This window comes from Pseudophryne corroboree, chromosome 10 (assembly GCF_028390025.1).
Source record: "Pseudophryne corroboree isolate aPseCor3 chromosome 10, aPseCor3.hap2, whole genome shotgun sequence".
Lineage (NCBI taxonomy): Eukaryota > Metazoa > Chordata > Amphibia > Anura > Myobatrachidae > Pseudophryne > Pseudophryne corroboree.
In genome coordinates, this window is record NC_086453.1 from 323,241,545 (window position 1) to 323,264,967 (window position 23,423).

Genomic DNA, 23,423 nt, shown 5'->3' on the forward strand with positions numbered 1-23,423 from the left:
TTGTGATCGGGTGAAATTACATGGGATAGGGATAAGACCACAGATCATGCGCACCCAAAGCATTATCCCTCGTAAGTGTTGGCATGGGGCAGAGGAGTGCGCCACATTGGGGCTAATAGGATAGCCCCCGGCGATACAATTACCCATGGTCATTGAATGTGGGTAATTAGATACCCCTCTTAAGGCCCATACACACTTACCGATAAAATGAGCGACGTCACTCATTTTATCGGCAAGTGTGTATGACGCCAGCTACGGTCGATGCGCGGCCCCGCAGGTCGGCAACGATCGTCTGTCGGCAGTGCATGCATGCTCGATCTGGACTGTCGTCCAGGAGCTGCATGCACGGCCGGCGGATGCGTGACGTGACTGAGCGATATGAACGGTCACATCGCTCAGTGTGTACAGGCGGACGCCGACCGGCCAGCCCAGGAGGGGAAACACTAATGTGTATGGGCCTTTTGAGTAAAGTAATTTATTTATTTATTATTATTATTTTTCTGCTGTTTCTTCTTCAGGGAAGACCAAATAAACTGGGGGGAGGGGGGGTGGAATAAAAAACAAATCTGGATCAGTTACACTAGGATGTCCAATGCCTCCTTTACAGCTTTCTCTTACATTTACATGCTCTCTCAGGGTCATACTAGTTGTTGTATCTTGAATGTATTGAGGTGTTTGTTCTTTAAAATTGGGCATTGTCCGGAGGGAACTGACCACCGTGTACCTAAAAGGAGGCAAAGTGCTGCAGCTGTCACAGGAAGCAGGTTCTGACCCCCCCCCCCCCCCCCCCCCCCCCGCGCTTTCTCAAAAGGCTTTTATGGGGCGGCATGGTGGCACATTGATGGCAAATGCTGCTTCACTGAGCTGGGGTCCTGGGTTTCAGTCCTGCCAAGGCGCTATCTTGGCTTTATTCAGAGCTACACGTAAGGTGTTGCAATTCCGTCTGCTTTCCGCCATCATAAGTCCCAATTGAACATCCGCTTGTTTTCTCAGCTGGATGCATGTATGCGACCGTCCCGCCCCCCCACTTACAAGAGCCGCTGTCCTCACTGTTGCTACCATTTGCAGCAGCCGCATTCTTGTTGCAGGAAATCTGACTGAAATCGCACGGATGGTACGCAGTGTGCCAGGAATCGCTCCATCTGTTGGAACTGATCTGGGCCGTTTGTGTGTAAAGACTGCATGCATTTCCGAGTTCAAAAACATGTTTGTGGGTTAATTGGCTCCTATCAGTGGGCCCAAAGGCATGTGTAGAGCATAAGCCCCACTGGGGCAGCGACTGACTGATGGGAATGACAAAGCATCCCTTGTACAGCCCAGTGTAATATCATTGGCGGTATATAAATAAGCCATAATAAGGGGTCTATTCATGAAGCAGTGAAAAGAGTGGAGAAGTTGCCCATGGCAACCAATCAGCTGCTCTGTATAATTTTATAGTAGGCAAATTATAAATGTTACTTCAATGCTGATTGGTTCTTCTCACTGGCTCACTTCTCCACAGTTTTCACTGCTTCATGAATAGACCACACAGTGTCTCTGATATATCGCTATTTCCTAGTGAATTTTCAAGCTGTACATTGGTTCAACTCACAAAGGCTTAGATTTATCAAGCCTTGGAGAGTGATAAATGACACCGTGATAAAGTACCAACCAATCAGCTCCCAGCTGTCATTTTTTCCCAAACACAGCCTGTAACATGGCAGTTAGGAGCTGATTGGTTGGTACATTATCACCGTGCAATGTATCACTCTCCAAGGCTTGATTAATTTGTACCAAAGTCTCTTCTCAACAGGCTTATTCAGTGTGCGTAATATTCCAGCACATAATCCACAACACTTCCTTCATGGCAACACCCGGCATCACTTCTGGGAAGGTCAATGTGTCATTTCACTGTAGTTTTTATGGCTTCCAAAAAACATATCCTGTGTAAAATGGGCAGTGGGCGAGACGCAAGGAATGAATGGGGGGGGGGATCAAAGGATTGCATAGGCTCTGCTGCTTGTTGTGTGCAGCTATTGTAGTTTGGTCAGTGACACTTTAGCCCCTGCTTGAGTCTGCATGTAGCTGGCGAGAGAGAGTTGGCACCTTTTCAATTACAGCCTGGGGTTCATCTGCGGGTCAGCCAGCTCTTAATGACCTCACTGCACTTGTTTACCTCTCATGGAGGAAGTGCAGCCGTGATGGGATCTAGCAGCCAGCAATGAGCATCCCTGCACCAGCAATGCAGACAGCTGAGCAGACATACATGCATCTTAAGGGTTATGTCTCCCATTTAGAAGATGGTTGACACCACTCCAAAGCAACTCTAGAATTGCCATGTTTGTCAGTGGCTGTAGTTGTGTACTGTGTATTGGTCCCGTTTGCAGACTATTGAATTGCAGTTTATGGCTGGTCTTGCAGTAATGGATTTCTTTAAACATAAAGTATTTGCATGTCGACGTGACAGCTTGTTGACCTCACATTCCTGGTGGCCCAGAAGTCTCTTATTTGGTCCTAGCAGCTGCAACTGCTCCAACAGGGAATCCAGATTTCGGCGGTTATGTGACTCTCTTTCCCGCTGGAGTCCTCCTGTGGGAGCTGCTGATGTGGTAAGTATTTTAGACCTTTCCCTAGTTCCTAACCCTCCCCCTAGTGCCCATCCCTAACACCTCACCCCTGGCAGGCTAACCCTCCAAGCGGCACCTAACTGTTGGCATTCTCAGAATGTCAATATTACAGATGTTGACATTATGAATATGTCGGCATTCTTGTATGTAAACCTAGTGCCTTTCGACATTAAGGTGTAGACATTATGAATTCTGACCTGGTCACTATGGACTTCTATACAATACAGAGAGCGGTGCGATGACCTGTATGCAACACCACATTCAGGTGTGGTGTGTCGACATGGGAATATCGACATCTAGCCTAGCAACATTCAGCAAATTGACACTGATGTTATGTCGACTTTATTGGCATGTTAGTTTTGTTTTAATTCTGTTCCTAACCTTAAGCCTCCTGGAAATGTTGATGTTATGACAATGGTGACATTATCAATTCCGACGTTATGACCATGTCAGCATTTTGCAGGTGTCGACAGTAAAGTGACCTCACGGGCTAAATGCAGGGCACGATGCAGTCAGTGGAATAGCTCAGGGCACCTGAAATGACATCCCGGCGATGCTAATTGTATCAACTGGAGCAGGAAATGCGGATACATGTTTTATGTGGAGCGCCGCGTTATGTGTTTGGCGCTATAAAAACAATTATCACAATAGTTAAAATATTGATGACATGTGTCCCCCAGTTGTGAAGGTAGTTTGATAAATGGTTCAATAGTAATGTAGGTAGGTATGTAGTTTATAAACAAAGTATCTACAATATCTTAAAAAAAACACAAAAAACAAACCATTTTATACAGTTTTTATTTTATTTTTGTATTTTTAATTTTGTTTTTGCAGTGATTATCCATGGTACATCTTCTACAGAAAACATGGCTAAAGCCAGGGTAGTTAGAAACCTCCATTTCTGAATATGCAGACCATTGGGATGGGATTACGCGTCTACAAGCCGGTTACAGGGGAGGGATGACAAATCTTTATTCCCCAATTGCGTCAGATTTTAGGATAACTTTTTGAGACCCTTGATACTGTCAGGAGACTGCACTCCAGATGACCCTTACCCTGTACTAATAGGATTGCAAGAGTTGACTCCTACTTGACCCTTTTTTTGCAAACATACCCACACCCTCTCTTGTTTTAATAATTCTACAAAAGAATGGGAATGCAATGCTTAATCTACAGTTCTGCATATTCAAGACTGGTCACTGGCCCCTTTCACCTTCAGATACTATATTCGGTTAACAATGAGACAAGGGACTCTTTTTACTGAAAAACTAATTGCAAAGTGCTGGCAGATTAGGAGCTATTATCATTTAAATGTTAAACGTCTACATACACCCTCCTGATGCATTGTGAGAAGATGTTGGGGAATAACTGGTTTGACAATGCTAAAAATGCACTTCACTAGGTTTATAGAAGTGAGGCTTTCCGCACTTGTGACTATACGGCCGTGAAAAAGCCACGTTTAATTTTCCAAAACTACTATTTGTTCATAATGAAAATTGAATTCCATGTATCTTTTTAGGGTATAAAAATAAAGTCTCTTCCTACATAGGGGTTTATTAAGAGTTGTTAGCAAAGCAAAAAAGTTAGCAATTGAGCGAAACAATGCTGCACTGCAGGTGGGGCAGATGTAACATGTGCAGAGAGAGTTAGATTTGGGTGGGTTATATTGTTTCTGTGCAGGGTAAATACTGGCTGCTTTATTTATATACTGCAATTTCGATTTCAGTTTGTACACGCCCCACCCAAATTTAAATCTCTCTGCACATGTTACATCTGCCCCTCCCCCCCACTCCCCCCTGCAGTGCAGCATGGTTTTGTTAGTGTGCTCTTTTGGTTTGCTAACAACTCTGAATAACCCCCATAGTGCCACTTATATGGATGGCTGTTACAGTGTAATGAAGTTGAATGAGAAGACTTGAGTGCAGTGCCTCCAAACAATTAGATTTGTCTTACTGGAACACACTTTCTGCCAAAAGTGATCGCAGTCATGCCACATTGAAAGATTGTGGTGACATTCACTCGTCTCAAATGTAATGAACGCTAGAGGTGTTCATGGAAAGGGCTAAACTGTATCCAAGCTACCTAGCTTCCAAAAATCTGTACACTGGACCCAAAATAGATACACATGGAAAGTAAAAAGGGGCATAGGGATTTGGAGCAGATGTGGGACCTTCTAAAGGGCCCTACACATATAAAGATCTGCCGCCGAGCTGCCCAACGGCGGATACGGCCGATGGGCGACCCGGCGGTGGGGGGGGGGGGGGGGGGGGCAGTGACAGGGGGAGTGAAGTTTCTTCCCCCCCCCCCCCCCCCCCTGTCACCCGGCTCCATTGAAGTGCAGGCAAATATGGACAAGATCGTCCATATTCATGCACAGCCAACGGGGCACCAGCGATGAACGAGATCGTTCATATCTTTGAGGAATATCGGCCAGTGTGTAGGGCCTATAAGAGTCTTTACTTGTTGATGTATGATAATGTTTCACATGACCTTATGAACTGTAGCATCAGACTGTCTTGTACTCTCATTTTTTAACTAGAAGGCTTATTGGTCATGTAATATCTATATTTAGGGGAGCATAATGTTTTTGGGGCCTTTTTTTTCTTCCCAAGACAATTTAATTTTCCAGTACAGCCGTTTCTCTTTGAGGGGTGTAGTACGGTATGCCGGCGCTCGGGCTCCCGGCGACCAGCATACCGGCGCCGGGAGCCCGACCGCCGGCATACCGACAGCGTGGCGAGCGCTAAGGAGCCCCTTGCGGGCACGGTTGCGCGCCACACTATTTTATTCTCTCTCCAGGGGGGTCGTGGACCTCCACGAAGGAGAATAGCTGTCGGTATGCCGGGTGTCGGGATTCCGGCGCCGGTATAATATGTGCCGGGATCCCGACATTCGGCATACAGAAGACCACCCCTCTTTGAGGGGCTATTTCCTGAACCTCAGACATGGGCTAAACGGAAAAGTTCTTAGAACAGATTTACTGCATGTCACACTGAAAAGGAAGCCGGGTTTGGCATTACAGACTAGGCCACAGGTTCTCAAACTCGGTCCTCAGGATCCCACACAGTGCATGTTTTGCAGGTTTCCTCACAGAATCGCAAGTGAAATAATTAGCTCCACCTGTGGACCTTTTTAAATGTGTCTGTGAGTAATTAATACACCTGTGCACCTGCTGGGTTACCTGCAAAACATGCACTGTGTGGGGTCCTGAGGGCCGAGTTTGAGAACCCCTGGACTAGACCATAGGTTCTCAAACTTGGTACTTGGGACCCTAAACAGTGCATGTTTTCCAGGTCTCCTTATAGAATCAAAAGTGATTGGCTTCACATGTTAATCGTTTAATAGGTGTCAGTGAGTAAGGAATACACCTGTGATCCTGCTAGGTGAACTTGGAAGTGTGAACCGTTTGGGGTCCTGGGGACTGAATTTGAGAACCACTAGACTAGATGGGTGTCCACGTGGCTATCTGCCTTTCAAGTGGTGTAATAGATTAGTAGAAGGTAACTTCTGGTCATTACCAGGCTTGTACTAGGTTGCCCTATGTAGCGCACATCATTAAAGTGGACCTCCATGAAATACAGTATATTTGCTGGATTGGGTCATCCTGTCCCATCTAGCAGAGCTTTAAGGGTCCCGGTTTGGGAGACATTCTCTCAGGTCCTAGAAGCCATCTGATACTTCCGGAATCACGACCTATGGTTTGAACATAAACTGCTGCTGACGAGTGTTGGTGCCTTGGCTTCTCCAATCAGCGGCATCGATATAATAAACCAAATAGAAGTGTAATTACGTGTTTACATCTGGATCAACAATGCCGCCAGCCGGAATACCGGTGCACAGGGGCTATTTCCACTCGTGGGTGTCCATGACACTACCACCGAGCCTGCAGCGTGGCAAACCGCTGTCGGGATACTGAGAGTCGGCATCCCGCCCGGCGGGGTTACGTATGTAATCCGGAACAACTGCTGAGATTTGTCGCCAATATTTTGCTTTAGTCCATTATCTGTGACTGTTATCTCTTCAGTTCCTTTATCTATGTTCTAGGAATTTGTGGTTTTATTATCAACACTTAACAACCCCATTAGGCATTTGTATAGCGGTTATGTCCCTGGGGTATTTTTCCCAGCACTATGAGGACACTTGGATATTCTCACAGGGTAAACCAAAAATAGCTGCATTCAGAGACTGAAGGATGTGATGTCTCTTATCACTGCAGGCCGGATATGGTGATCACTAGGCCCCTTATTTTTAGGGTCTAAAAACTAAAAAAAAAAAAAAAAAAATTTTTTTTTTTTTTTTTTTTTTTAAATCCATGTTTTAGGATTTTGTAGGTTTTAAAACATTTCGGTTTAGAAATGTATACGTTGTATGAAAATAAAACGAAACCACGCAACATATCGTTATGCGTGAAATACTGTGCCGTTATTAAAGATGTGTCCTGCTACTTCCTTGCAGTGATTGCTCCTGCGGTGCATTACGTGGGAGGCTGCGATCCATTTACAGCCGCAGCTTTCCCACAGCAGCGTCTGGATGGCGGTGGGTGCGAGCATATCTCAAGACCCGTCAGTCGCACTGCATACACTATGCAGCAAGGCTGTACAGGGATGGGGAACCTTTAGCCCTCCAAATGTTGTTGAACTACACATACCAGCATGCCCTGCTACAGTTTTACTATTTGGCCATGCTAAAACTGTTGCAGGGCATGCTGGGATGTGTAGTTCAACAACAGCTGGAGGGCCAAAGGTTCCCCATCCCTGCAACAGTACACATCTCGGAATATGAATTACATATGAAAACTATTCATTCCACACAGAATTAGGTCTTTTTAGAAATTAAGGGTCTATTTACTAAGCCTTGGATGGAGATAAAGTGGTCGGAGATAAAGTACCAGCCAATCGGCTCCTAACTGTCATTTTTCAACCACAGCCTGTGGCATAGCAGTTAGGAGCCGATTGGTTGGTACTTTATCCCCAGCGACTTTATCTCCATCCAAGGCTTAGTAAATAGAACCTAAGTATGATATTCCCTGGTACATAAAACCTAAAAGGAACGGGAAAAGAATAGGTTAGAACCTAAGAATCCAGGGCTTAGTGATCCCTAATGAGAGATCTGCTTGCGCTACAAGGTGCTACAGGCTGACATGGCGTCCCTGCATCTATGGCTGCAGTTGCATCTGCGACTTTATGCTAATGGCGCTGTATAGTCCTTCCCTGGTGTACATCCATGCGCCTCTATGTGCAAGCCTGGAGACTCCCACTATAGACGCTGCATTACCGTCTGGAGTGGCACCATTAAAATTTGCACTAGCCATATGGTAGGTGCGGTTTCTCCATCTGAGTACAGCCTCCTAAGTGAGCAACTGTGGCTTTCAGCAACATTCCAATAAGACGCAACATCTTCGGGCATCTGTTACCTCCCAGTCACCGTCCAGGAACGCCCCTTACATTTCTGCTACCGGGCGGCTAGATTTGATCTGCAAAAAATGCGAATGCATCCGTAGGTGTCTGTAGGGGATAAGACACCTTCTGTCAGCATTAGCAAGGATCCAAGTGCTGCGTCTGAGGATGGTCCACTTTAATATATACTAAAACGTTCGAGTTTTCCTGTGGCCACACTGTCCCGATCTGCAAATAGGAAATTAATTTGGTGCCAACAAAACCTTTCACTATCAGTTGTATTTCCCCCCCCCCATGAAATGACTCCATATTGTCCACCCCAGGATAATGCTTGGACATTCCACCTGCATTCAGACCTGCCAACCCCCTGGGGTCAGAGAGAGGTAACATCAGGGCAGGATGTCTTTCAAGGCAACCACAGGGATTTGCTGCCTCCCCGAGCTGTTGCCCTAGTCAATTTTCTGGTCAGTAATTACTTGAAACAAGAGTGTGTCCTTGTTCAGTAGGGAGGTAATCAAAGAGCACAGTGTCTGGATCCTGTGCTGAAGAGGAAACTATCTAGCCATGAACTTCTTTAGAAAGTCTGGAAACTGTTTCTTTTTCTTCTTGCTAATACAGCACATCATTGAACCTTTCTACGTCCCATCTACTGTCTGGATTGGACTTTGCAATTTTCTTTTTTGTGTTTTAAAAAAAAAACACACACAAAAAATCTTTCACTAAAAACCATGTTCTCCCTGTCAACGGTAATGATTCTTTATAACTTGGATTATGTCTGGTCGGTAGAAGACAGTGTATTCTGTAAATTTTTATGAGGTCATTCAATGTGTGGTGCACACTGAAAACTCTTTGTTCCTTTCTTAATCCTGGAGCAGTACAGACACTGAACTTTTGCCCCATGCGTTAGAGCACATCTGGTAGTTATAATGAAGACACGTTGACCTTCATGTTCTGTACACGAGAGGGATAAGATCAGACGCAGCAAGGGTCTTCTGATGGGGATGATGAGTGCTTGGGCACGTGGATTCTTTAAGTAATTTGCAACGGGAAGAGCGAACAGAAGGCTGTGGAGGGTCAATTTTGAGGTTGCCGCTCTTCTAGGATGATAACATTTAGGTTACGGGTCTATGCATCATTATCCTGTGAACTTTTAGGAGTGGAATATTCCTCTAGAATCTCACTACGTGCTGTGAATGTCATTGAAATGTAGCTCAAGAAGTCTCAGTTGGGCTGGAGTTTATTATTACAGAAAATAAGTCTCACAGGAGATTACTATAGGCTTGTAACTGGCAGAATATTTTGGAGTCTTCCGATCAGGCGTCCTTAACTTTTTATGATGACCCCAAAAGCATTTCGCCATGTAGGCTTTCAAAAATAATGATTGAAAGTAGGAGGAGACTCCTTGGACTTCCATAAAGACAAGTGCAAGCTACATTTAGATTAGGGGCCTTAGTGGTTGTATGCTGGAGTGTAGCTAAAGGACTTTGGGACCCCCAAAGCATAATGAGCTGGGATCACCTGACAACTCTCTTTTGCCCTGTTTATAACCGTGACCACACAAACACATTAAAGACCTCTCATCCATAGAATTACAGCTACTGTGAAAGCCCAAATTCTGCTAATTTATTAGTCTAGGCTGAATTCTCATGGGTATGCTACGCAGTGACTACATTGCAGATTGCTCCCAGAAACTGCCCTGCAACTGTTAAGCAGGCAGTGCTGGATCTTCTGTAGTTACACTGCGACCTGTTTATTATGGACACGTTTATGTGACCGCCGATCACATTACAGACGCCAGGATCCCGGCATCTGAAAAGCCTGCCGGATGGCATGCCAACCAACAGGGACTATTCACACTCGTGTGTGCCCACGACACCCATAGAGTGGGAATAGAACTTGTGGCGAGCACAGCTAGCTACCGAGCCCACAAGGGGCTTTGAGGCTAATTTGTATATATAGATAAATATGCCCCAGATAGACTGGATAAACCAAGCAGGAAGGAGTGGGCATTTATTCATTGGAGATGTTGGCCGATACTGTGGGGTAAATTTACTAAGATGGGAGTTCTATTTAAGATGGGATGTTGCCCATAGCAACCAATCAGATTCTACTTTTCATTTATCTGGCACCTTCTAGAAGATAATACCTAGAATCTGATTGGTTGCTATGGGCAATATCCCATCTCAAATAGAACTCACATCTTAGTAAATTTACCCCTGTGTGTGGAAGACTCGGAGACTGATCTGAAAAGAACCATCTATTTCAAACCAATCATTTGGCCAGCAAATTATAGGACTATGATAAGTCCTTTGTGTATCTGTTTTCCTTTGTATCTTCATGACACCTGTCCTACATTGTCTTTTTGAACTTGTGGAATTACTATCCAGCGTGGTGTAGAACAACCTGGTTATTTTGGTGTGTGGCAAAGAGTTCTGCAATTGGACTCCAGACTGGTTACAGCGGTGGTGGTGGGAGGGGAGGGTTGGGGGGAGAATTAAAATACAAAGAAATAATGAGGTGCTTTAGTGGAACCTATAATATCTTCATTGGTTCTCACTCGGCCTAGGGCTAGTTCTTCACATATCCTGGTAGTGTGCATTAGTTACGATAGCCTTTTGGTACAGAAAAGGTGAAACGCCTGTGATCTCCAGGCAGCTATCAAGCACTCAGTCACTGGCAACACAATGGGGTTTAGTGGAGTATTAATTCTTTGTGTTCTAATGAAGGGTCATTGGTTGCTTCAGGCCATGCAATACAATCTGCAGATTTGTCAAATGATAAGGCTGTTAAGCAGTATCTCAAAAGTTTCAGGTATAGCAATGAAGTTATGTCGTATAGAATGTTTTAGGTAAAGTATCCATGAATGGACATCCATTCCATTTATAATTTTGATGTGTTGGGTTAGTTGGATCCTTATATTAATACAAAAATGTATGTACATTTTATTTTGCAATGTAAGTCAATGTCCTATCTCCAAGATTTTTCACGTGCTGCTCCCTTCCTCTGGAATTCTTTACCTCTCCACCTCTCTACAAAACTTCTAACGGGCTCTTAAGACCCATTTCTTTACTAAACCCAGCCAAGTCTCATCGTAACCCTCTGCTCCACGCTCTCTATGTACCCCATCTGTGTCACCCCTGTCTGTCACCCCTCCCCTTAGAATGTAAGCTCTCACGAGTAGGGCCCTCTTCCCTCATGTGCTTATACTTTTTCTTACTTTAATAATCCTCAACTGCCCAAATCCCGCATTTTTTTGGCCACCTGGAATTTATCTCTGTCATTTACTGGTGTAGTTATGCTTAGTTACCCTGTACTTGTCCTATATTGTCTTCAACTGTAAGTCACTGTTTTCCTGTTTTGATTATGTGCATGTGTACTCTGTAATTGGGCACTGCGGAACCCTTGTGGCGCCATATAAATAAAGGATGATGATAATAATGATAAAAATAGTAATGTAAAAATAAGATTAAGCATTATCCACCTAGTGGTTGGATTATTTAAAAAAAAAGTAAATTAGCATTACTGATATTTAAACAAAAAATGGCTTATATAGGTACATGCTTTGCCAAGAAAACCATAACTACACGCAGCCAGTCTAGCACAAACTAAATAAGAATTGTAACCAGGATACGTAATGACCATCACAATTCTTCATTCATTCAGAATCCTATCGCTTATTAAGCTTTTTCATCTTGCAGGTAATTTTATGGGGCCGGACAGAGAAATGCCTCAAGGAAACTGCTGAAGAGCTGCGACAGATGGGGAGTGAATGCCATTATTTTATTTGTGACGTTGGCAACCGCGAGGAAGTCTACCAACAAGCAAAATCCGTCCGGGAAAAGGTAAGACATCTGAACATGTTTCTTGTGCCGGTGAGAGACCATTGTTACATACCCTCCAACATGACCCGCCCCACTAGGTACAAAATGCTCTGTTTCTGGACTTCCCTCTTAATTTATTATTGCCATCACCTGTGAAGAAACAGCTTTCTTATCATTTAACTAGTTCAAAACAGGTGATGGAAATCATAAATTAAGAGGGAAGTCCAGAAACAGAGCATTTTGTACCTAGTGGGGCGGGTCATGTTGGAGGGTCTGTTGTTAAGCAGATCATAAACCATTCCACTGTCCTGTAATGGCCTACATCTCCCAGCATGGAGACACTTCAGTGATTTGTAGTTGACCATTGACAAATCACAGGTGACAGAATCCTCTCTGCATTCCATCTTGTCAATGGCGCTTGGGAGTATCTATATTGTACAGTCAAAAAGTCTTGCTATATATTTTTTTACTATAAGCTAAATAGAGCGGCATCTCTATGCTAAACTGTATTTCTGTGCTCTCTATCTTGCAGGTGGGCGATGTCACCATTTTAGTGAATAATGCTGCAGTTGTTCATGGGAAGAGCTTAATGGACAGTGATGATGATGCTCTTCTGAAGTCCCAGCACATCAACACACTAGGACAGTTTTGGGTACGTTCCTCTTGTAATTGTCGTGTGATAAAAGTAACCATGGTGGAAGCCTCTTTTCATGTGCACATCACTCTTCCTATCTTCAAGAATATTTATTTCAAAATAAGTAGCTACAAAGCTTGTGGGGTTGCACAGGGGTAAAAAATAAAGTCAAATTATTACAGCTTTATCAATATAAGGAAATGTCTACATATGTATTTGTAATATTATTATTGTATTGGATAGACTTGTATTTTGTATTCAGAAACCCATTATATTATGACTCTTGATCATGGCTGTAATTTGTATTTGTCATTATTGTGTAAGTTATTGGTAGACTCCGGAAGCGACGGCCATGGGAGTGACTGAGCCCCTGGTACTGCATTGGGTTTGCAGTGTCCTATCATCCTACGTCCAGCAGATCCTAATTAGACTGTAGCTGCAGACCTTAACTATTTTGTATTTTGATGTTTAAGTATATTACACACAGTAGTTGAGGCCAGCAACATAAAAGACCTAGCGATTATTCACAGTCTAGTTAATGCACATACTAATATAATGTATGGTAATCTTTGTTTTGCGGCAGACCACGAAAGCATTCCTGCCACGCATGTTGGAACTGCAGAACGGTCACATTGTCTGCATAAACTCTGTCCTGGCCTTGTCCGCAATCCCTGGTGCCATCGACTACTGCACTTCTAAAGCATCCTCTTTCGCTTTTATGGAAAGCTTGACGTTGGGGCTCTTGGACTGCCCAGGAGTAAACGCCACCACAGTATTACCCTTCCATACCAACACTGAGATGTTCCAAGGAATGAGAATAAGGTTTGTGCTCTAGTCCTTTTTAAAAAAAAAATAAAAAAAAATGCACATTTCATTTTACGGTTTAGTTTTATAGTGGGGATGTAGTTATGATCCCGGTGGTCAGCATACCGATGCCAGGATTCCGACTGGCAGGGGGCCTAGGACTGTTCCCACTCGTGGATGTCCACGACACCCATATGGCGGTATGTTGATCGCCGGGAATCCCGACCACTGGTCACCCGATCCCAACCCATATAGTGTATAGCAGTGATTTTCAACCTTTTTTTTACTCGCGGCACACCGAACAATATTTTAAAATTGACAAGGCACACCATCAGTTCCTCACAGGAAAAAAAAACACACATTCGCCCTCACAGTAAAAAAAAAAAATCCATACATACATTGGCCTACGCAGAAAAAACTATCACATTGCTCCCACATAAATCCTGTTGCTCCCCACATGAATTATTCGCATTATTCCCCCCATAAATCCTTATTCTCCACACATAAATCCTCTTGCTCCCCACAGGAGAAATAAAATTACAAATATTAGCCCCTACCAGTCAGCTGTCCTCCTCCCTGTCCCTCAGTGGTGGGGGTTGTTCATAGTGGAGTGCTGCGAATACTGAGCAGCGGGCGGTCGGGCAGGTGTGGGCATAGGTGGGCAAGAAAAGCTGTGGATGTAGGCGGGAACTGGAATATGTGTATGCAGGTGGGTGGGCTGGCTGGGTGTGAGACGCAGCAGCTGTGACCTATAATTTCACACCACCGCGTCTTCAAGGCATAAGTCACGAACCGATCACAACTGATCCTCTAAGAAGAGCCCGAGCCAACAGTTCATTCTGAAGGTGCAGAAAGCGGCTCTGGCTCCACGGCACACCTTGCAACTGGTCGCGGCACACTAGTGTGCCACGGCACACTGGTTCAAAAAGCCTGGTGTATAGAATAGGCTTTATGACAGGACAAAGGAACTGTTCCCTTTAATGGAGAAAGAAGAAAAATACTTTCGTAGCTATAACCATAAAGAATATTTTCTAGTCTGTATAAAATTTTGATCCTACCCGGCTCCTCCCTTTACGATATAACATTATTTTACCCCTACGGACGGGTCCATCTTGACCTGCAGAACCATTTGTTTTACCATAAAACTGGTACATTAGTGATCTCACGAAACAGCATCCGCTCAATGGGCCTGATTCATGTTTGTAAGTAAAGCAAAAAACTAAGCAGCTGGGTAAAACCACGTTGCACTGCAGGTGGTGCAGAGAGAGAGTTAGATTTGGGTGGGTTATATTGTTTCTGTGCAGGGTAAATACTGGCTACTTTAGCATGCAGCCCACAAATACTGGACAGCTTTATTTTTACACCTCAACTTAGATTTCAGTTTGAACACATCCCGCCCACGTATAATCTCTCTGCACATGTTACATCTGCTTCTCCTTCAGTGCAGCATGGTTTTGCCCCGTTGCTTGTTTTTTTGCTTTGCTTACAAACATGGCTATGTGTCTTCTGTGCTCCGAATGGAATTTGTGGTTTTTCAAATGTGGTTAAGCATAAGTGTAAATGTGCAGCTAGGAAAATGCAGTGTTTCTAATTACGGTCTTTATTATACAGGTTCCCAAACATTTTCCCCCCTTTAAAGCCCGAGACTGTGGCCCGGAGGACGGTGGAGGCTGTTCAGAAGAACCACGCTCTCTTACTACTTCCCTGGACGATGCACATTCTTGTAATCTTGAAAAGGTAAATACATTGCTCTTATGTCTCACACCAGATGATAAACTTATATCCAAATACTATTAGACTCTGAGACAGAAGATGCCTGAACCTTTGCCGACGCCCAAAGTACAGTATGTGCTCCAGCCACCTAGTGCAGTGTTCCCAAAATGAAAAGAACCCACTTACTCCCCAACCCTTGGAAAAATAAACACTGGCAGATATATAGGCCGCTCGGGCGTACAGATGATATATTGCAAGCCCGTGAGTGGCTGTGTACCCTTGATAATGCCTGTGAACGACGCATCTGGCTGTGTGTGCAAACGTACCACCGACCGCCCATAAACTAGCTGCAGGGACTGCTGGTGACTGGCATCTCCACTGGGCCGGCACATTTTAATGCCTGCCCAGCTGTGATGTCGGGCACAACGCATCGAGCGGACTGTTCGTAAGTCCGTACCCAGCTTAAGGCCCTATGAAGGATCTGCAGGCCCACTTCCACCCCATGGATTGGGTGAGAATCTTTTTTTCCCTGGGCTCAGTTAAGGTATTCACGGGGTAACTGAAAACTGGTTCACACATTAATGTGAAAAAATAATTGCTAATTAAGATACTATATTTTTTTATTTTAAATTAGCTAAAACATTAGAAAAATGATGTGGCAGATTAATTTTCCTGCAGACTTACCGCACGGCTGAAGCCCTGTCTGGGCACTTAATCTGGGAGCTATAAGCCAATGTGCGTTAGCTGCGGCCTTACCACATATAGGAATTGCTAAATAATTTCTTAAGGGGGGTAGACACGGAGAGATCCGTGATTGAATTCTAGATCGCGTGGAAATTACGCACGGATCTCTCCTTGTGTATGCCCATAGCGATGCACAGCCCGTGGGTCGCTATCGCTGACTCCAAATTTGGCATGCATGCCAAATCTAGTAGATCGCTCACCTCACCCTCACCTCAGCGCCTCACCCTCGCTCACCACACATCTCGCTGAGTGCTGGGCGTGGGGAGAGATGTGTGCTGAGCGGTCTGTACTAGATCGCTCAGCACACATCTCCCCCGTGTGTACGGAGCTTTAGCTTCGGGCAATAAACCCGGAAGCTGCAGCCGCAAGGTAAATCACACGGATAATTGCGTCTTCCCAATAGAATCTAATTAGTAACCTGATCTCCTATTCTGTATTTTGGAACAGTCTTTATAAATGCTCTCCAAATTTTTTGTCCTCGATACCCTGTCATATAGCGGTATCCAATTAGCCCCGATCCGTTTTTGATTGATAAAAACAGCCAGATATCGCAATTAATGAGGACTGTCATTATCGCTGTATCCTATTACAGGCCGTTTTCATCTGTTTTATCGCGGCTTCGGCAGCCCGCTTATTGTGAGTTATGCCTCATAACTGATAATTGGATAAAGACTTTTTGTTTTTTGTTTTTTTTGTTTTTTACACCCTGTCTTGTTTTCTCTACTGTAAGTGTCTTGAAAGCCTTCTGTACTCTGCATCCTGTCTTTCGGTCTTGCTTCTCTGTTCTTTTGCAAACAGTTGTCAGCAGCAGTAAAACAGTAGCACTTCCTTCCCCTCTGTATACATGAAACCACAGGTAGTTCAGTTTCACATCCTTTCTCCTCTAGACCAAACACGTCTGTTTATTTAGTGTTTTCCCCTCCTTTTTCTCTCCAGCATTCTCCCTCAATCAGCACTTGAAGAAATCCACAGGTTTTCTGGATCGTATACTTGTATGAACACTTTCAAAGGGAGGACATAAATCCCACTGAAAAAGGAATGGCACTCCCCATGGACTGGGGGCCAAGACACACCCCCCCTCCTTCCCCTGACAAGGTTGTGAGGAGTCATCTTCGTATATGGCAAAATGGATCTTCCAGGTCAATGATTTTGCAGTACGGCCGTTGCTCGGGCCCAAATACTGCTGAACTGTAAAGAATCTAGAGGACATGACCATTTCATGTGGTGTTTTTTTTTTTTTTCTAAACTTTTTGTTTTTATTGTTTTAAATCGACTGGTAGCATACAGATTTAAACATTGTTTTAATAGACTTTTAAACGGATTATGCTGCAGTCGAACTGTGTGTAATCTATTCCAATGTTTATATCGGAAATGAGCCAGTTATGTGATTTGCTGCGGCTCTTGTTCGTCTGTCGTTGCCTATTTTTCTGTGGTTTGTGTGTGTGTTTTTGTTTGTTTCATTTCCCGATAAAGCAATCAGAATGGTAATTCACCTTTAAAATCAAGTAGGGTTTTGTTTTTTTGTCCCTAACCTTGAGGCTGATACTTAGGGAAAGTCATTCTTTAAGGGCTTGAAGAAGAAAATCAGGTTTTGTACAGTTTGTGTTTGTTTTTAAGTCATATTTAAAAATAGAGGGGGGAAAAAACAGTTGTTCTTTGACTTTTTTTTTTTTTTTTTAGGCAGAAATCACAAATGTCAGTAACTATAATAAATAACCATTGTATAAATGCCATTTTCACCACAACACAAATAACTGCGGTTTTAGTGACTTTTTTTTTTTTTTTTTTTTTAATAATTCAATTAAAATATTATAAAAAGAATTGAAAAAATATGGATTTATTTTTTTTTTTTTCATTTATACAGGTGGTGTCATGTGACACAATATTTTGTGTCTTGAGGGGGTAGTCTATGTAATCACTGTTTTCACAGTTGAATGGGCTTAATCCTGAAGTGCTACAATGTAAATCTGCTGCTCAAGGGAACTCTGCACAATTATTTATTAATGTATTTATTTATTTACAGTTTTGTTTTTTATATAGCACAGTAAATTCAATTGCGCTTTACAATTGGACACAATGATAAAACAAAACTGGGAAATAACACAGTCAGAGGTAGGAAGGCCCTGCTTGCAGGTTAACAATTTATAGGGAAATAGCATTTATCATTATGTATCAATAACTATCTATTGCATAGTTGTCCACCGGATTGCAAAGGTTCTAGGTGGGCTGCATGATATCACATCACAGCAATGATAAACCAGGGTCAGGAGGAAGGAAAAGTGAAGGAAGAGAAGATACATGAGGATATGTGTGGACTGTACAGTGGGGATATAATCGGATAGGAAAGCTTATGAAGGTTGAGGGAGCGGTTCTGGAATTTGATAAGCTTGCCTGGAGAGGTGAGTTTTGAGGGAACGCTTGAAGGTTTGGAGACTAGGGGAGAATCTTATTGTACATGGTAGGGCATGCCACAGAGTGGGTGCAGCCCAAAGAAAGTCCTGCAGTCGTGCATGAGAGCAAGTGATTGTGGACGAGAGACGTAGATCTTGTGAAGAGCGGAGAGGTCAGGTTGGGAGATATTTTTGAGATAAGCGAAGAGATGTACATTGGTGTAGTATGGTTAATGGCCTTGTGTGTGAGTAAAAGTATTTTATATTGAATACGGTAGAATACAGGTAACCAATGGAGAGACTGACAGAGCGGATCTGCAGACGATTAATATCTAGCGAGGAAGATTTGCATCGCAGCTGCATTCAGAATGAATTATAGTGGTGAGAGTCTTTTTGGTAAGACCAGTAAGAAGACTATTGCAATGTGGGAGATGAGAGCATGGATAAGCGTTTTTGCAGTGTCTTGTGTAAGGTATGGTCGTATTTTGGATATGTTTCTCTATCGTCCTAAGTGGATGCTGGGGTTCCTGAAAGGACCATGGGGAATAGCGGCTCCGCAGGAGACAGGGCACAAAAAAGTAAAGCTTTTACCAGATCAGGTGGTGTGCACTGGCTCCTCCCCCTATGACCCTCCTCCAGACTCCAGTTAGATTTTGTGCCCGAACGAGAAGGGTGCAATCTAGGTGGCTCTCCTAAAGAGCTGCTTAGAGAAAGTTTAGCTTAGGTTTTTTACTTTACAGTGAGTCCTGCTGGCAACAGGATCACTGCAACGAGGGACTTAGGGGAGAAGTAGTGAACTCACCTGCGTGCAGAGTGGATTTGCTGCTTGGCTACTGGACACTAGCTCCAGAGGGACGATCACAGGTACAGCCTGGATGGTCACCGGAGCCGCGCCGCCGGCCCCCTTGCAGACGCTGAAGAGAGAAGAGGTCCAAAATCGGCGGCTGAAGACTCCTGAGTCTTCATAAAGGTAGCGCACAGCACTGCAGCTGTGCGCCATTTCCCTCTCAGCACACTTCACACAACAGTCACTGAGGGTGCAGAGCGCTGGGGGGGGCGCTCTGAGAGGCAAATAAAAACCTTATTAGAGGCAAAAAATACCTCACATATAGCCCACAGAGGCTATATGGAGATATTTAACCCCTGCCTAACTTCAAAAATAGCGGGAGACGAGCCCGCCGAAAAAGGGGCGGGGCCTATCTCCTCAGCACACAGCGCCATTTTCTCTCACAGAAAAGCTGGAGAGAAGGCTCCCAGGCTCTCCCCTGCACTGCACTACAGAAACAGGGTTAAAACAGAGAGGGGGGGCACTGATTTTGGCGATATTGTATATATATAAAAGATGCTATAAGGGAGAAACACTTATATAAGGTTGTCCCTATATAATTATAGCGTTTTTGGTGTGTGCTGGCAGACTCTCCCTCTGTCTCCCCAAAGGGCTAGTGGGTCCTGTCCTCTGTCAGAGCATTCCCGGTGTGTGTGCTGTGTGTCGGTACGTGTGTGTCGACATGTATGAGGACGATGTTGGTGAGGAGGCGGAGAAATTGCCTGTAATGGTGATGTCACTCTCTAGGGAGTCGACACCGGAATGGATGGCTTATTTAGAGAATTACGTGAGAATGTCAACACGCTGCAAGGTCGGTTGACGACATGAGACGGCCGACAATCTATTAGGACCGGTCCAGGCGTCTCAGAAACACCGTCAGGGGTTTTAAAAACGCCCATTTACCTCAGTCGGTCGACACAGACACAGACACGGACACTGAATACAGTGTCGACGGTGAATAAACAAACGTATTTCTCATTAGGGCCACACGTTAAGGGCAATGAAGGAGGTGTTACGTGTTTCTGATACTACAAGTACCACAAGAAAGGGTATTATGTGGGAGTGAAAAAACTACCTGTAGTTTTTCCTGAATCAGATAAAATAAAATGAAGTGTGTGATGATGCGTAGGGTTACCCCGATAGCAAATATTGGCGTTATACCCTTTCCCGCCAGAAATTAGAGTACGTTGGGAAACACCCCTTAGGGTGATAAGGCGCTCACACGCTTATCAAGTGGCGTTACCGTCTCCAGATACGGCCGCCCTCAAGGAGCCAGCTGATAGGAAGCTGGAAAAATATCCTAAAAAGTATATACACACATACGGTGGTTATACTGCGACCAGCGATCGCCATCAGCCTGGAGATGCAGTGCTGGGTTGGCTTGGTCGGATTCCCTGACTGAAAATATTTTATTCATGTAGAGCATTTAATAGGATGCATTCTATATATATGTATGTGAGATGCACAGAGGGATATTTGCTCTCTGGCATCAAGATAAGTGCGTTGTCCATATCTCCCAGAAGATGTCAGGGACACGACAGTGGTCAGGTGATACAGATCCCATACGGCAGATGGAAGTATTGCTGTATAAAGGGAAGGAGTTATTTGGGGGTCGGTCCATCGGACCTGGGGACCACAGCAACAGCTGGGAAATCCAACCTTTTTTACCCCAAGTTACATCTCAGCTAAAAAAGACACCGTCTTTTCAGCCTCAATCTTTCCTTTCCCATGAGGGCATGCAGGCAAAAGGCCAGTCATATCTGCCCAGACATAGAGGTAAGGGAAGTAGACTGCAGCAGGCAGCCCTTTCCCAGGAAAAGAAGCCCTCCACCGCGTCTGCCAAGTCCTCAGCATGACGCTGGGGCCGTGCAAGCGGACTCAAGGTGGGGGGGTAGTCTCAAGAGTCTCAGGGCGCAGTGGGATCACTCGCAAGTTGACCCCTAGATCGTACGAGTATTATCCCAGGGGTAAAGATTGGAGAGTCGAGACATCTTCTCCTCGCAGGTTCCTGAAGTCTGCTTTACCAACGGCTCCCTCCGACAGGGAGGCAGCATTGGAAACAATTCACAAGCTGTATATCCAGCAGGTGATAATCAAAGTACCCCTCCTACGACAAGGAAAAGGGTATTATTTTTCCACACTATATTGTGGTACTGAAGCCAGACGGCTTGGTGACACATAGTCTAAATCTAAAATGTTTTGAACACTTACATAAAAGGTTCAAATCGAGATAAAGTCACTCAGAGCAGTGATAGCGAACCGGAAAAAAGGGGACTATATGGTGTCCCTGGACATCAAGGATTACCTCCATGTCCAAATTTTGTCCTTCTCATCAAGGGTACCTCTGGTTCGTGGTACAGAACTGTCAATATCAGTTTCAGACGATGCCGTTTGAATTATCCACGGCACCCCGGGCCTTTTTACCAAGGTAATGGCCGAAATAGATGTTTCTTCAAAGAAAAAAGGCATCTAAATTATCCCTTACTTGCACGACCTAAAAAGGGCAAGTTCCAGAGAACAGTTGGAGGTCGGAAGAGCACTATCTAAAGTAGTTCTTCGACGGCACGACTGGATTCTAAATATTCCAAGAATCGCAGCTGTTTTCCGACGATACGTCTGCTGTTCCTAGGGATGACTCTGGACACGGTTCAGAAAAAGGTTTTTCTTCCCGAGGAAAAAGCCAAGGAGTTATCCGACCTGTCAGGAACCTCCTAAAACCAGGAAAGGTGTCTGTACACAAGAGTCCTGGGAAAAATGGTGGCTTTTTACGAAGCAATTCCATTCGGCAGATTCCATGCAAGAATTTTCCAAAGGGATCTGTTGGACAAATGGTCAGGGTCGCATCCTCAGATGCACCTGCGAATAACCCTGTCGCCAAGGACAAGGGTATATCTTCTGTGGTGGTTGCAAAAGGCTCATCTATTGGAGGGCCGCAGATTCGGCATACAGGATTTGATCCTGGTGACCACGGACGCCAGCCTGAGAGGTTGGGGAGCAGTCACACAAGGAAGAAACTTCCAGGGGGTATGGACGAACCTGGAAAAGTCTCTTCACATAAACATTCTGGTACTAAGAGCAATCTAAAATGCTCTAAGCCAGGCGGAACCACTCCTGCAAGGAAAACCGGTGTTGATTCAGTCGGACAACATCACGGCGGTCGCCCATGTAAACAGACAGGGCGGCACAAGAAGCAGGAGTGCAATGGCAGAAGCTGCCAAGATTCTTCGCTGGGCGGAGAATCACGTAATAGCACTGTCAGCAGTGTTCTTCCCGGGCGTGGACAACTGGGAAGCAGACTTCCTCAGCAGACACGATATTCACCCGGGAGAGGGGGGTCTTCATCCAGAAGTCTTCCACATGCTAATAAACTGTTGGGAAAGACCAATGGTAGACATGATGGCGTCTCGCCTCAACAAGAAACTGGACAAGTATTGCGCCAGGTCAAGAGATCCACAGGCAATAGCTGTGGACGCACTGGTAACACCTTGGGTGTACAAATCAGTATATGTGTTTCCTCCTCTGCCTCTCATACCAAAGGTATTGAAGATTATACGGTGAGGAGGAGTAAGAACAATACTAGTGGCTCCGGATTGGCCAAGAAGGACTTGGTACCCGGAACTTCAAGAGTTGGTCACGGACGACCCGTGCCCTCTACTTCGGAGAAGGGACCTGCTACAACAGGGTCCCTGTCTCTTTCAAGACTTACCGCGGCTGCGTTTGACGGCATGGCGGTTGAACGCCAGATCCTAAAAGGGAAAGGCATTCCAGAAGAAGTCATTCCTACCTTGATTAAGGCAAGGAAGGAAGTCACCGCGAAACATTATCACCGCATTTGGCGAAAATATGTCGCGTGGTGCGAGGATCGGAGTGTTCCGACGGAGGAATTTCAACTGGGTCGTTTCCTACATTTCCTACAATCAGGATTGTCTATGGGTCTCAAATTGAGATCTATTAAGGTTCAAATTTCGGCCCTGTCAATATTCTTCCAAAAAGAATTGGCCTCAGTTCCTGAGGTACAGACTTTTGTTAAAGGAGTACTGCATATACAGCCTCCTGTGGTGCCTCCGGTGGCACCGTGGGATCTAAAAGTAGTTTTAGATTTCCTCAAATCCCATTGGTTTGAACCATTGAAAAAGGTGGATTTTAAATATCTCACATGGAAAGTGACTATGTTACTGGCCCTGGCTTCCGCCAGGAGAGTATCTGAATTGGCGGCTTTATCTTATAAAAGCCCTTATCTAATCTTCCATTCGGATAGGGCAGAACTGAGGACTCGTCCGCATTTTCTCCCTAAGGTGGTATCAGCGTTTCACCTGAACCAACCTATTGTGGTGCCTGCGGCCACTGGCGACTTGGAGGACTCCAAGTTGTTGGACGTTGTCAGAGCCTTAAAAATATACATTTCAAGGACGGCTGAAGTCAGAAAATCTGACTCGCTGTTGATACTATATGCACCCAACAAGTTGGGTGCCCCTGCTTCTAAGCAGAC

General features: G+C 44.7%; 1 protein-coding gene across 2 annotated transcripts in view; it reads left to right on the plus strand.

Moving 5' to 3' along the window:
- The window catches only part of DHRS3 (dehydrogenase/reductase 3), a 35,367-nt gene extending 18,409 nt beyond the window's left edge, over window positions 1-16,958 (plus strand). For both annotated transcript variants that reach the window (XM_063943536.1, XM_063943537.1), the window contains 5 exons: window positions 11,701-11,844; window positions 12,356-12,475; window positions 13,041-13,279; window positions 14,873-14,998; window positions 16,655-16,958. In XM_063943536.1, the coding sequence (XP_063799606.1) occupies window positions 11,701-11,844; window positions 12,356-12,475; window positions 13,041-13,279; window positions 14,873-14,998; window positions 16,655-16,739 (714 nt within the window). In that variant the 3' untranslated portion in view covers window positions 16,740-16,958. The remainder of the gene's footprint in view (window positions 1-11,700; window positions 11,845-12,355; window positions 12,476-13,040; window positions 13,280-14,872; window positions 14,999-16,654) is intronic.
- Window positions 16,959-23,423: the final 6,465 nt, after the last annotated feature.